The sequence below is a fragment of the Bufo bufo genome, chromosome 1 (genome assembly GCF_905171765.1).
Source record: "Bufo bufo chromosome 1, aBufBuf1.1, whole genome shotgun sequence".
NCBI lineage: Eukaryota > Metazoa > Chordata > Amphibia > Anura > Bufonidae > Bufo > Bufo bufo.
The window spans coordinates 264,007,282-264,021,914 of record NC_053389.1 but is presented as its reverse complement, the minus strand read 5'-3'; the positions used below and the strand labels follow the sequence as shown (position 1 = coordinate 264,021,914).

At 44.9% G+C, this 14,633-nt stretch overlaps 1 protein-coding gene across 1 annotated transcript in view; it reads left to right on the top strand.

Annotated features, from left to right (window-relative positions):
* LOC121003431 overlaps window positions 1–14,633 on the top strand; it is a 67,843-nt gene that overhangs the window by 34,180 nt on the left and 19,030 nt on the right. Inside the window, exons 7-8 of the mRNA XM_040435320.1 lie at window positions 7,811–8,134; window positions 8,655–8,714. Coding sequence (XP_040291254.1) covers window positions 7,811–8,134; window positions 8,655–8,714 — 384 coding nt within the window. The remainder of the gene's footprint in view (window positions 1–7,810; window positions 8,135–8,654; window positions 8,715–14,633) is intronic.

The window sequence follows — 14,633 nt, the reverse complement described above, 5'->3', positions numbered from 1 at the left end:
TGCAAGCTGCCTTCCAGTCTGCTCACTACAATTTTTATTGTATATATTGATATCAGCTTTCAGGGCCGATCCTAGGGTCACAGGCGCCTGGGTGCAGAAATATTTCTGGCGCCCCCACATGGGCGTGGTTATCTTACTAACTCCTCCCCTTTACAATGTTTCTATGGCAACAACTTCAGCCCCCAACTTCAGCCCCACCAATTTGCTTTGACAATAACTTAGTCAACGGCTTTGACAAGTCAAAATAAATGTCATGTGCCAGTAGCCAGAGCCCCCCCATATCATGTGCCAGTAGCCAGAGCCCCCCATATCATGTGCCAGTAGCCCCCCTTATGTGCCAGTAGCCCCCCTATGTGCCAGTAGCCCCCCTTATCATGTGCCAGTAGACCCCCTTATCATGTGCCAGTAGCCCCCTTATCATGTGCCAGTAGCCCCCCTTATCATGTGCCAGTAGCCCCCCTTATCATGTGCCAGTAGCCCCCCATATAATGTGCCAGTAGCCAGAGCCCCCCCCCCTTATCATGTGCCAGTAGCCAGAGCCCCCCCCCATATCATGTGCCAGTAGCCAGATCCCCCCCATTATCATGTGCCAGTAGCCAGAGTGCCCCCATATCATGTGCCAGTAGCCAGAGTGCCCCCCCTTATCATGTGCCAGTAGCCAGAGCCCCCCCCTTATCATGTGCCAGTAGCCAGAGCCCCCCCCCCCATATCATGTGCCAGGAGCCAGATCCCCCCCATTATCATGTGCCAGTAGCCAGAGTGCCCCCATATCATGTGCCAGTAGCCAGAGTGCCCCCATATCATGTGCCAGTAGCCCCCCATATCATGTGCCAGTAGCCCCCCTTATCATGTGCCAGCCCAGTAGTCCCCCCTTATCATGTGCCAGCCCAGTAGTCCCCCCTTATCATGTGCCAGCCCAGTAGTCCCCCCTTATCATGTGCCAGCCCAGTAGCCCCCCTTATCATGTGCCAGCCCAGTAGTCCCCCCTTATGTGCCAGCCCAGTAGCCCCCCTTATGTGCCAGCCCAGTAGCCCCCCTTATCATGTGCCAGCCCAGTATTGTACCTATATAAAAAAATTAAAAAAAATAATACACTTATACTTACCTCCAGCAATGCGATGCGATGCAGGCCGCCTCTTCCGTCTGTGTCCCTCGCTATAAGGCTCAGGCGACGCGATGACGTCATCGCGCCGCCTGCACCGGCCTCTGATAGGCTGCCAGCACTAAGCCGGCAGCCTATCAGAGGAACAGGAGGGGACACACCTCTCCCTCCTCTGCCGCAGCACAGGCATCTGTATTGCCGTCCTGAGGATGGCAATACAGATGACTATGGAGATGAGCGCTTCCGCAATGGAGGCGCTCATCTCCTGCTCTGCCCTGCCGCCGGCCGCGGCCGCCCCCACTTGTCACCAGGGCCGCGGCCTTGCGGCACTCAGGCTTGCCGGCCCACCGGGAAATTTCCCGCTATCCCGGCAGGCCAGTCCGGCCCTGCGCTCGGCGCCTTTCGGGTGACAGCGCTGGGGTGCGGGGCACCCACTGCACCCCGTGTAGGATCGGCCCTGTCAGCTTTGCTCCCTAGATGCAATGAGGTCTATCAGCTCCCTAGTTTAGCAGTACAATACTTAGTTATTTAAAAAAAAAATCCAGTATTCCTATTTATGAGACATTCAAAATGTATAATTTTTGGACTAGATTATAGCTTTTACTCCCACCACTACAGTAGGTATGGTACATTGGACTATATCATAGAATCATCATAGTATCATTCTCTATCATTTTTTTCCATTTGTTGATACTTGAGGCTTATGTTTAACCAAAATTATGTTACTACTTATTTCTGCAGCTTTCAGTGTTAGGACCAAAGGAGCCAAAGAAGTATACAACGCAGTATAATAAGAATGCCCATTTTTTGACTACAGAGAGGAAACGCCATGAAACACTACGTCAGATATGATTACCTTTACTAGCCCTGTGGATCATTTTTTCTTTAATTACATTGCATTATCATTCTCTATCTGTGCTACTTTATTACAGTTATATGATTCTGTATGGTATTGTATTGGTGCATAGTACTGTTGGTTATATGGATTAGCCAATGTGTTCTTCTTTCTGTCATACCTTTTACATTTCTATGTGGCCTCCATGTAACTACAATAAAAAGACCTCTTAATCAGTCTCTGCTATGGAAGAAGACAGTTTATTCTTCTGAACAATAAAAGGGCACTTCCCCCTAAAATAAAAATAACCACAATTCTACAGAACAGAGCAATTCTTCTGGTAAAGAATAAATGATGGCACAAATAGCCCTAGTGATGCCTTTTAATAAAAACTAATTTAGGCAGGGTGCTGGAACTTCTTATAGAGACCAGTTCTCTATGGAGACTTACTGGAAGCACTCCATGGTATGGAGACTTATTGGCAATGCTCTATGGGAAACAAATATGCAGAGGTACCTACCAAGAAGGAGAACCATCTCGCTAGCATCACCTATTGGAAGTGGTCCTCTATGAGTCGATAATATCCAACTTTGCAACAAGCCTTGGGATTTGACAAGGGAATATAGCCAAACCAGATACTGTATCCATCTGTATACAGCTGTTTCAGGGTGCTTGCCCCTCATCAGTATGGAGTAGGATTCTGGCTGGCTCAGTGTGATGCCTTGGAATTAGCTTAGGCAGGGTGCTGAATCTCCTTAAAGAAACCAATCCTTTATGGCGACTTATAGGAATACTCCAGGGTAAGGAGGCTTATTGGCAATACTCCATTGAAAACAAATATGCAAAGATGTATCTCCCAAGAAAGACAACCAGATCTTGATTCAAAAGGGGCAACTTCCAATAGATGGTGCTTGTGAGATGGTTCTCCTTCTTGGGAGACAACTCATTGCATAACTGAAAAAATTATTAATAGGCAATAGCTCATCTAGGGGCGCAATGCAAGCCAATGAGTTTACATGTACGTGACGAGTGTACATACTGTATCTGTGTATATTGTGAGCGTACATATATGTACATCCATGTGTGTGGTGACTGCACCCTCAAGGATGGTATGAAATATCTGATACACACCGTGCAAGGAACATCAGGACTAACAAAAAGGACAATAAGAAAAATGTACTAGATTGTCATGCATGTATATGTGTGGCTGGGTAAAGGGCAGCTGAGCAGTGCTTACTCCTCATTTTTAACATTTGGGGGGGAATGAAAACGTTCAGAAAGAGGGTGCTCCTGAAAGCTTTGCATTGTGCCTACCAATAAGTTATGTCAACACCTTATCCAGCCCGTTTGGCACTATTAATAAGCTCTAAAGTTTTCTACTATTAACAGGCATTCTTAGGCCTGAGCAACTGATGCAGAACTATGTGGAGATATGCCAAGCTACAGACATTTCAGGCTCACCTACACATGGTCCTGTTACTTCCAAAGGTTGATGCCTCCCTCACTTGGTATTTACAGCTGACAGGGTCTGGGAGGGGATATCAATATAAAAATGGATTCCCTTCAGACTATGGGAATATAAAATGTCAATTTTATACAATTTTTTTTTAGCACCTGTTCTACAGAAATGTTGCAGCAAAACTTTACTTCCCTACTACAAAGATATCATCACGTTTCACAGTGTCCGACCGGTACTTCCTGTTCCCCATATACATAATATATTTAGAAAGAGGAATCAAGATATTTTCTGACTTGCATCCTCCAGAAGACCACAGAGAATGAATGTGTGCTCAGGCTGGATTATTTGTCTTGTCCTGTCCATCACAGGTGGGTGAATGAATCAGGGTTTGCTATGTATTGTGCTTTTAGGTGCAAGAATAGGGTCACTTTTTTCTGGTCCTTTTATATCACATTCCATTAATTTAATCAGAGATGTTTTAACTGATGACCTATCTGATACACACTGTGCAAGGAACATTGGGGCTAAAGTCACAGAAAATAATGCACTATAGTAATAGATGCAAACATAACATATGGACTAAGCCCTCACTCTAGTAATAAAATCTGAGACTTTTAGCCAATACATTTTAATCAAAATACATCTGTGCCCACCTACCCAGCGCCAAGGTGGTCTCAGTTCAGGCAGGTCCTACGCTAAACTTACCTATGCCGTTATGCATCTATGTTCAGGAGTGCAGACCCTGCGCATATAGTGTGTTGCTCCAAGTTACCTCCATGTGGAGAAGCAATCGTGGGAGAAGGAGCACACACACTTATATGTACCACCCTAATCAAGGTCGCCTCTTAGATAGGTGCGGCAAAAGTGCACATGAATGCTACTCCTTCAAGACAAGTCAAACAAATCATGGAAAAAAAAAAAAAAAGGGATACATATTTAGTACCATATCGTGCAGGTTTTGTATCTTTTTTTTCTTCAAGAACATTGGGACTAACAAGAAAAATCATGGGGGTCCGATACCCAGCACCGGCTCTCACAGTAGCGTCATGGCTTTTTCGCAGCTTTGTCTAGACCAGTGATGGGCAAACTGTGGCTCTCCAACTGTTGTAAAACTACAAATCCCATCATGCCCTGCTGTAGGCTGATAGATGTAGGCAGACTGGGCATACTGGGAGTTGTAGTTTTACAACAGCTGGAGAGCCACAGTTTTCCCATCCCTGGTCTAGACCATATGATGTCACGTTCCAGGGGATAGGTCATCATTTAAAAAACCTAGGAAAACCCCTTTAAACTTGTGAGTCTTTGCCACCAAAAATTTAAAAAGGTTTTAATTGACACTCAAATCAAGGCGCAACTTGTCTACAAGGATCCAAAGAGGTAAAGGGAGGATCTATTCACATAGCGCTGTGGTTCCAGGGTAACAAGTTCAGGGTAAGGCTTCATGCACATCCACGTACAGATGAATACCGTCTGGATTTTGCCTTTTTCTCACTACCATCAATAGAAATTTCTATTCTCATCCACAACGCTGGACATGCTCTATAATTTGCGGAAAGGCCACATGGATCCGCAGAGAATACAGAAATGTGCATGGCCCCGTAGAAATGAATGGGTCGTTGTGCTATCTTCAGAAAATGCATATAACACACTGATGAAAAATACGATACGGTAGTGTGAGGTTGCATGAGGCCTAATATGACCTATTGTGTTTATTGAGGTTTTCGTTGCAATGCAGTTACGCATTACGGGACCGAAGCTGTCTATTCATCAAGACAAATGCACCATAAAACAAGCACATAAAGGTAAGTATATATGCACATAAAAAGACAATGTGAGTTTCCACTGGGTCATAATGGGCATGGTGCGACGTCATGGATCACTATTGTATATGTAAGTATGGTAATAAAACAGAATAAAACCCAAAAAATAATTATACCACTAGATAAAAGATTGAGCAGGTTTCTACCGAATAAAAAACTTGTTGCCGTTGTAAAATAGAAATGTGTACATTTGTGTCGCTTTATGACAGTGTGCATATTGTCTGAATACTAACTAGTAATGCAGACAATACTTTACATACTTATCAACAGAGTCACTCTGTTGAAATGATTAAAGGAGTTTTCCAGCAATGCAATGATAATGACTTATCCTCATGATAGGTCATCAATATCTGATCTGTGGTGGTCCAACTTCCGGAACCCCCACAAATCAGCTGTTTGCACTGCAGCCTCTTTCTAGTCCAGTGACGTCACGTTCGTTGGTCACATTGCCTATGTGCAGTTCAGTCCTATTTAAAGGGGTTGTCTCACTTCAGTAAATGGGATTTATCACGTAGAGAAAGTTAATACAAGGCACTTACTAATGTATTGTTATGATCCATATTGCTTCCTTTGCTGGCTGGATTTATTTTTCATCACATTATACATTGCTCGTTTCCATGGTTACCGACCACCCTGGAATCCATCAGTGGTGGTTGTGCTTACACACTATAGGCAAAAGCATCAGCCTCTCTGGTGGCAGGGACCACAGTTCTACTTTTAGGAATCCCACCCATTCTCACAATTCTTCCCTGCACCGCGAGGTAAATGGGGCACATCCAGAGGTCCTATATTGTTGCCGTGAAAACAGAAATCTATAGATCAATTGCGTTCTCAGGAGTCGGTCCCTAGCAATCACAAGGTTATGTCTTTTCCTGGCAATATGCCATAAGTTTAGGAGATGGGGATGCCACTTTAAGCTTCTATGTGAGGCTGTGTGTAATAGGTATTAACTGTGGCATAGGATAAACTGAGTTTTTTTTATTTTATTTGGGTTGTTTACTGTGCAGCCGAACTCTGGGTCTTTTATACTGTAAAGCACTGTGCAACAATGTACTGTAAGTGCATAGTACTGTACATTATGCATAGGGACTTCCTGTTTTACTAAGCAACTACTGTACAGTTGCTGCATCCTTTGCCTGGAGGCATCTAAGTGGTGGCCAGAAACACATTCATACACCAAACAGACGAATAGTCAGCTTTTGTGACTGTTTGCACTGACTCACACCACTGCCTAGAGGCAACCAAGTGGTGGCCTGAAACTCACACACCAATTGGCAGAATATTTCAGACAATCGGCATGTGTGACTGTTTGCTATACAGTTACTGTACCTCTGCCTGGAGGCAACCAAGTGGTGGCCTGAAAGTCACACATCAATTAGCTGAATATTCCAGCCAATCGGCACATGTAACTATTTGCCACTGAATCCTGCTGCTGTCTGGAGGTATCGTATGTTGAAACTACATTGACCATTCAAGGGATTACTTACAATTGGCCTATTTTGATTTTGATGGTGATAAGTATACAAATATTACTTTTATATGTCTCAGGAGATCAGGCATTTCCCCCTCTTTCATCTCATGATATCATTTCTGGCTGGAAGGCAACTGGCTGCAGCATCCAGGAGACAAAGGATGTCTCCACCATGCTGTCATATGTTAACTAAATATGAAAAAGATCGGAAGGAATTTAACAGACATACAACAATGTACAACAGACATACAAAATCTACAGGTTTTTTACTCTTTATCAATTATTTCTTTGTTTAGAGTTCCTTTAAGTGATTACTTTCTAAGGAATGGACTGACAGCACCTTAGAATCAGTCAGAGGAGATTACAGAAAAGTATTGGAGACTAGTGATGAGTGGCACAGGCAATATTCGAATTTGCAATATTTTGTGAATTTTTGGCTGAATATTTGCCATAAATTCGCAAATTAAAGAATTTGTGATCTCCAGTCATTGTTTACTTGATTGCGAAAATTGGCAATGTAATATATTCACGATAAATTAGCGATTAGAATATTCAACACTATTCACGAATACAAATATATAGCACTATATTCTAAATATTTGCGAATTCGAAAAAATTTGAATATTCGCGCTCAACACTATTGTAGACATTAATTTCTGTTGTCATGAAGTCGCCTTTATACTAGATGATACCCAAACTATCAATTGCCCTAAACATTTTTAGAACTTCTGTCATGTTACATGGCCATTGGGGCCTACGGATGTGACAGGCTATGGAGTGTAGAGTAATTCCCAGTGTGGAAGCCACGTTTTTGCAATGTAATTTGTAGTTACAGTATATTGTATAGGAGAAAGTGAACAAGAGATCTACATCTCCTGCCTGGTGTATTAGCTTCAACCAAGATGAACACCTTGAAGTTATGACAAGACGAGTTATCACAAGATGCTCCTTTGTGAAACCCTGTAGGGAAGTTTAGCAGGAGGCCTTCCGCCCTAGGGTACACAGTATAATAATTTTGTGAGTCTCTTGATGCAGGTAGTATTTTGTTGAATTGAACTACTTACGTCTAAACTCAATGAGTGAAATGTTTATACTTTGACTCTCATAGATTTGACAGCACCAGCTGAAATGGTGACAGGTTTAGTGAATGGCATGATAAACATGCCCTGCAGATACGCCAATCAAGGTTCTGAATATACCATGTGCTGGGGACGAGGTGGCTGTCCAATCCATGGTTGTAAGGATGAGTTTATCAGGACAAATGGCAAGGACGTGACCTGGAGGAAATTTAACAGATACCAGTTACTGGGAAATATCATTGATGGAGACGTGTCCCTGACCATCATCGGGGTCACTAAACAAGATGAAGGAACTTACTGCTGCCGGGTGGAGGTCAATGGATTATTCAATGACCAAAAGAAAGAGTTGGAATTGAAAGTAGAAGAAGGTAAGATATTTCGCACTCATAATATGAAGACACCACGTTTGGGCCATGAATCAGTTGGCCTCTCCATTTCTCCCTAGTAATAATTTTAAATCTAGAGATGGATGCAAAAGTAGTCTTGGTGGGCAGAGGAAGTCAGTGGTGGTACTGCACACAAGTTATCTGGTATTTGTGCAATCCTCTGCTGTAGATGCTGACAAGGAGAATCTAATGACAGTGCTCGTCAGGTATTCAGGGCCTGCTCTCCAAGCAACATGGCAAGCAGGCCCTGGAGCAGTGGCATCAATGTTAATCCAGCCCTGAAGGACAGCAATTGCACGAGAGGCATAACTTGAAGCTACTAGGCCCTAATACAAAATCTGCAACAGGGGACTCCACCTGTCATGTGCCGTGTCTCATTTATAATACAGTTGGCACTTGTGCCCTTTCAGGCACAGGGAGTCCAATCATAATTGCTACCTCTGCACCCTGATAGCTACACCCCATATGAACAAGTGCTAATACATTATTGTTTTCTCAACAGAAAACCCGGGAACTGCAAATCATCATCCCACAACTACAGAGCAAGACAGCTTCAGCATGCGTAAGTCATTTATCAGTAAAAAGCCTAATGCACGAAACCGTGTGCCGGCCTTGCCCGTGCACAGGCACTGACCGCGTGGCCACCGTCTGCAGATGTGGACCCTTCACTTGAATGGGGTGCGCGATCTGCTTTTGACGGTCCGCACAGTGTTGCAGAGGCACGGACAGAAAACCCAAGGAAGCACTCCGCAGTGCCTCCGTGGGGTTCCATGCCTCCGTTCCGCACTGCACCTTCCGGATTGCGGACCCATTCAAGTAAATGGGTCCAGATTCGTGGTGCGGTGCACAAACGGCCAGTGCCCGTATATTGCAGACCCATGTTCATGAGGCCTAAAGCATACTTCTAAATATCTGGATTCTCTTTCCCCTCTTCTATTCTCAACTTCCCTGGGAAGAAGTTGGCAGGTCTAAAGCCAAGCAATTGCTGTAGGGTAAACACTCCTTTTCTCCTTTTCCTGACTCGCACATATACATTCACACTGTGCATGGCCGAACACGGGGATAGGAGAATAACCCATAGTCCAACCACTGTGGCAGTAGCTTATCTCCTGCGAGAGGAAATGATCAGACACGTAAGAGGTGGTTAAGAAAGAAGTAAAAAAATGACAGATTTTTTTCACACCTAAGGCTAAGGCTACACGGCGACTCTGTGTCACTCGACATTTTGTATCATGATAGTCAATGATGTCGCACTGTGACACGACAGTCGCAAAAAATCCATCCAAGTTGGATCTTTGTGCAACTGTTGTGTCGTAGTTGCAGTATGTCGCATGTCACAGTGCGACACTATTGACAATCATTACAAAAAATGTTGTGCGACTTATTGACGTGCGACACATGTCACCGTGTAGCCCTAGCCTATGGGGCACAATAAACTTAATAGTCTCAATTCCCATTGGATTGCGCAATATGCTTGGTAGTTACAATACATTTCAGATGGCACCAGTAAGAACACTTGAACAATCTAGAACACAGATGAAACGATCTTCATTTGAATTAGCTTTATCTTAGATAGGTCACTGTTAACTTCACAGAGGCCACAGGTCAGTGTTACTTTCACACCGATCACTGCAACTTACCACGGGCAAACTATATAAATTACAGCTAAATAATCTTTCCTTTTCAAAACAAGAGGAGGTTTACCCTTCACAAATCTAGTTCTTCTCCCAAAGCCAACGTCCACTTCCCTCCAGTCTACAAACGTTCAATATACACACCACGGAGCCCAGAATGTTCAAGTTAAACTTCTGGTTGGAGGAAGGGGTTAGGTCAAGGATTTTGGGGAAGGGGGGGTTCTGTTTAAATTTTTGCCTCAGGCAGTAGGAAGGCTATGTGTTCCCCTGCCCCTTGACACAATACACTGAGGGAAGGGGGCCCAAGCGGAACGATTGGCACCAGGGCCCATGAGCCTTTAGCTACACCCCTGCTTATATTTCCGACAGCCCACAAAGACCACCCAGAGCTAACTGAAGATACCACCTTGATGTCAGCCTACACAGAGTTTCCCAAGCTGTTTTCTCTCCCTAGGCTATAAAATACTCTCAGCCCACTGCTCTACAGAGGCAATAGTTTCTTTTGCCAGCTCACTGTGTGTTTCTCTGTGAGGATTTCCAGGCCTTGCAATGCAGTACAGTAGTGGCACTCCCAGCCCCTATGGTCTCCACAGAACTGTAGGTGACACACTATGCAGCGTTTCCTCAGGCACTTCTCCTCTCACCCCAGCCTCTAGACCACTGGCACTTTCATAACAGACAAACATACTCTGGTCTCCAAACCACAAACACGCTCAGACCTTAAAGAGCCTGTGTCAGCATGATAAACCCTATTAAAACAGGCATATTGCCTGGTAGGGTTGATCATGCTGATTAAAACTATACCTTTCTTTTTAGCTTACACCGCTGCAGAGATATGTGGACTTATATTTATGCAAATTAGGCAGTTTAAGCATCAAGGGGGTACGCTGCCCCCTGCCCTTTGATTGACAGGGCTAGACAGCCCTGTCTAAGGGTGCCTGTGTTGTGGCCCACTTAGTCATTGGTGCTATTGTTTTAATCAGAATGATCAACCCTACCAGGCAATATGCCTCTTTTAATAGGGTTGATCATGCTGACAGAGGCTCTTTATCTGTAACATAGGCCAATTACAAGTTCTCCAGATATTACACTTCGAACAACCGAATTCTGCTCCTTGGTGCCAATACCACTCCTTAATATTTATTCCTCTTATCCTTCCTATCAATGCTGTGGAACCACGGTTCAGTGCCAAACGCACATACTATACCTGCGTCAGCAAACCACTTTACTTGCTGTCAGCTACCATGACAGGACATGGTGGGTCCACTGCATAATGTGGACAAACAATACACAATACTATAAAATACAACATAGCATGTACACATACATCAATCAGGATAACAACAAAACAGTAAATACAATAAATCAATTCTGTACAATAATACACTCACAGTCTTTTCCTGTAAGGGCAAATATAACGTTTACCCCCACACACACACACATATGTGCCGTAAAAGTCGTCCGGTCCAGTCACTAGACTCTTCTTAAATCTAGTATTAAAGGGAACCTGTCACCAAAAAAATCGCTTATTAAGCTGTTCAGAGTACCTTATAGTGCTACATAGTAGTGTCCTATTGCACTTTTTCTTCGTTTTCCAGCATTTAGCCTCATTGAGAAATCAATGTTTTATTCGGCTGCTGCCCCGTGCTTCAAGTCAGGCTTGAAGTCAAGGGGGCAGCGGCCTAGGCGTCTCCAATCCTGCTCTCCCCGCCTCCCGCCGCCTTGATTAACACGCCGCATCTCAGTGCCGGGACCGCGCTCTCAGCCCGCATGCGCAGTAGCGCGATCCCGGCTCCGGCTCGTACACTCAGCCGGCTTCAGTCTCGCTACAGCGCATGCGTCCGCTCTGTATGCGCAGGTAGAGAAGATGCCGGGCGCGAGTATGTAAGGCTGGCGGGCGCATGCGCTGTAGCGAGACTGAAACTGGCTGAGTGTACGAGCCGGAGCCAGGATCGCGCTACAGCAGCCCTTTACTGCGCATGCGGGCTGGGAGCGCGGTCCCGGCACTGAGTTGCGGCGTGTCAATCAAGGCGGCGGGAGGCGGGGAGAGCAGGATTGGAGACGCCTAGGCCACTGCCCCCTTGACTTCAAGCCTGACTTGAAGCACGGGGCAGCAGCTGAATAAAACATTGATTTCTCAATGAGGCTAAATGCTGGAAAACGAAGAAAAAGTGCAATAGGACACTACTATGTAGCACTATAAGGTACTCTGAACAGCTTAATAAGCGATTTTTTGGTGACAGGTTCCCTTTAAAGAAATACTCATTGCAAAATTTACATACCCTATTATGCTTAGGCTAGGGCTACTGGTCGCGCAACAGCTGTCGCAGCCAGGATTGCAGAGTAGCGGTGATCGCAGCAGTGTCAGATTACTTGCGACTCGCTATTCTGCAATCTTGGCCGTGACAGCTGTCGCATGACCAGTGTCGATGTGTAGCCTTAGTCCAGGGCCTGAAGGGTGGGGCATGTTACATGGATTTTCTCTATGGTGTTCCTTGAATCCCTATGTTGTGCTCCGTCCCCTCACTCTGTACTAGTCATAAGGGCTCATGCACACGACCGTGTGCTGGCCGTTCCGTGCACTGGTGACCGCAACATCCGTGCGGCAGCCGCAGACAGATCCAGACCCATTTAACTTGAATGGGTCCGTGATCTGTCCGCACCGCAAAAAAGTAGTGCATGCACTACTTTTTTTGCGGTGCAGAGGCACGGACAGTAAACCCACGCTTCCGTTCCGTGCCTCCGTTCTGCATCTCCCGGATTGAAGTGAATGAGTCCGCTATCCATGATGCGGGATGCACATGGCCGATGCCCGTGTATTGCGGACCCGCGGTATGCGGGCCGCAATACGGCCACGGCCAGCACAGTCATGTGCACCACCGTGTGCCCCCGTGGCCGTATTGCCACCGTGTGTATTCCACTACACGGATCGCGGACCCATTCACTTGAATGGGTCCGCAATCACGGAGATGTGGAACGGAGGCACGGATCGCAACCCCACGGAAGCACTACGGAGTGCTTCCGTGGGTTTTCTGTCCGTGCCTCCGGACCGCAAAAAAGTAGTGCATGCACTACTTTTTTGTGGCGCGGACAGATCACGGACCCATTCAAGTTGAATGGGTCTGTATCTGTCTGCGGCCGCCGCACGGATGTTGCCGTGCATTGGAGACCGCAAATTGCGGTCCCCAATGCACGAAACGGCCAGCACACAGTCGTGTGCATGAGACCTAACTCTGTGACTAGTAGCTTTGTATGGAGTGTAACATGAGAAACCAGCAAAGTCTACTGTACGGCGAAGTGTATATATATATATATATATATATATATATATATATATATATATATATACAGTTGCAAGAAAAAGTATGTGAACTCTTTGGAATGATATGGATTTCTGCACAAATTGATCATAAAATGTGATCTGATCTTCATCTAAGTCACAACAATAGACAATCACAGTCTGCTTAAACTAATAACACACAAAGAATTAAATGTTACCATGTTTTTATTGAACACACCATGTAAATATTCACAGTGCAGGTGGAAAAAGTATGTGAACCCTTGGATTTAATAACTGGTTGAACCTCCTTTGGCAGCAATAACTTCAACCAAACGTTTCCTGTAGTTGCAGATCAGACGTGCACAACGGTCAGGAGTAATTCTTGACCATTCCTCTTTACAGAACTGTTTCAGTTCAGCAATATTCTTGGGATGTCTGGTGTGAATCGCTTTCTTGAGGTCATGCCACAGCATCTCAATCGGGTTGAGGTCAGGACTCTGACTGGGCCACTCCAGAAGGCGTATTTTCTTCTGTTTAAGCCATTCTGTTGTTGATTTACTTCTATGCTTTGGTCGTTGTCCTGTTGCAGCACCCATCTTCTGTTGAGCTTCAGCTGGTGGACAGATGGCCTTAAGTTCTCCTGCAAAATGTCTTGATAAACTTGGGAATTCATTTTTCCTTCGATGATAGCAATCCGTCCAGGCCCTGACGCAGCAAAGCAGCCCCAAACCATGATGCCCCCACCACCATACTTCACAGTTGGGATGAGGTTTTGATGTTGGTGCGCTGTGCCTCTTTTTCTCCACACATAGGGCCAGATTTATCATTACTGACAGCTCACTCCACTTTCACATATGGCTAAAGTCAGTTTTAGCTAGATTTATGATCGGCCCTTTAAGACTGTGATAAATGTGGTTTGACGATAGCAGTTTATCCGTCAGTAAGCAGCTTTACAAAAGTCGCACGTCTTTACGAAAAGTCGCATGTTCTTTTTTTGCGACTTTTTAAATGGTCGCAATGGTAAATCTGTCAAGAGATTTATTTACATAAGAAAACACGCCCACTTTCAGAAAACTGACGAGCATAGTGCAGAGCCAATAAAAGTCGCAAATTTTTGCGCAGTTTAAGCGATTGCGCAAAAATTTGCGACTTTTTCACTCCATTATTTTGACTTGAGCTAATGATAAATCTGGCCCATAGTGTTGTGTGTTTCTTCCAAACAACTCAACTTTGGTTTCATCTGTCTACAGAATATTTTGCCAGTACTGCTGTGGAACATCCAGGTGCTCTTGTACAAACAGTAAACGTGCAGCAATGTTTTTTTTGGACAGCAGTGGCTTCCTCTGTGGTATCCTCCCATGAAATCCATTCTTGTTTAGTGTTTTACGTATCATAGATTCGCTAACAGGGATGTTAGCATATGCCAGAGACTTTTGTAAGTCTTTAGCTGACACTCTAGGATTCTTCTTCACCCCATTGAGCAGTCTGCGCTGTGCTCTTGCAGTCATCTTTACAGGACGGCCACTCCTAGGAGAGTAGCAGCAGTGCTGAACTTTCTCCATTTATA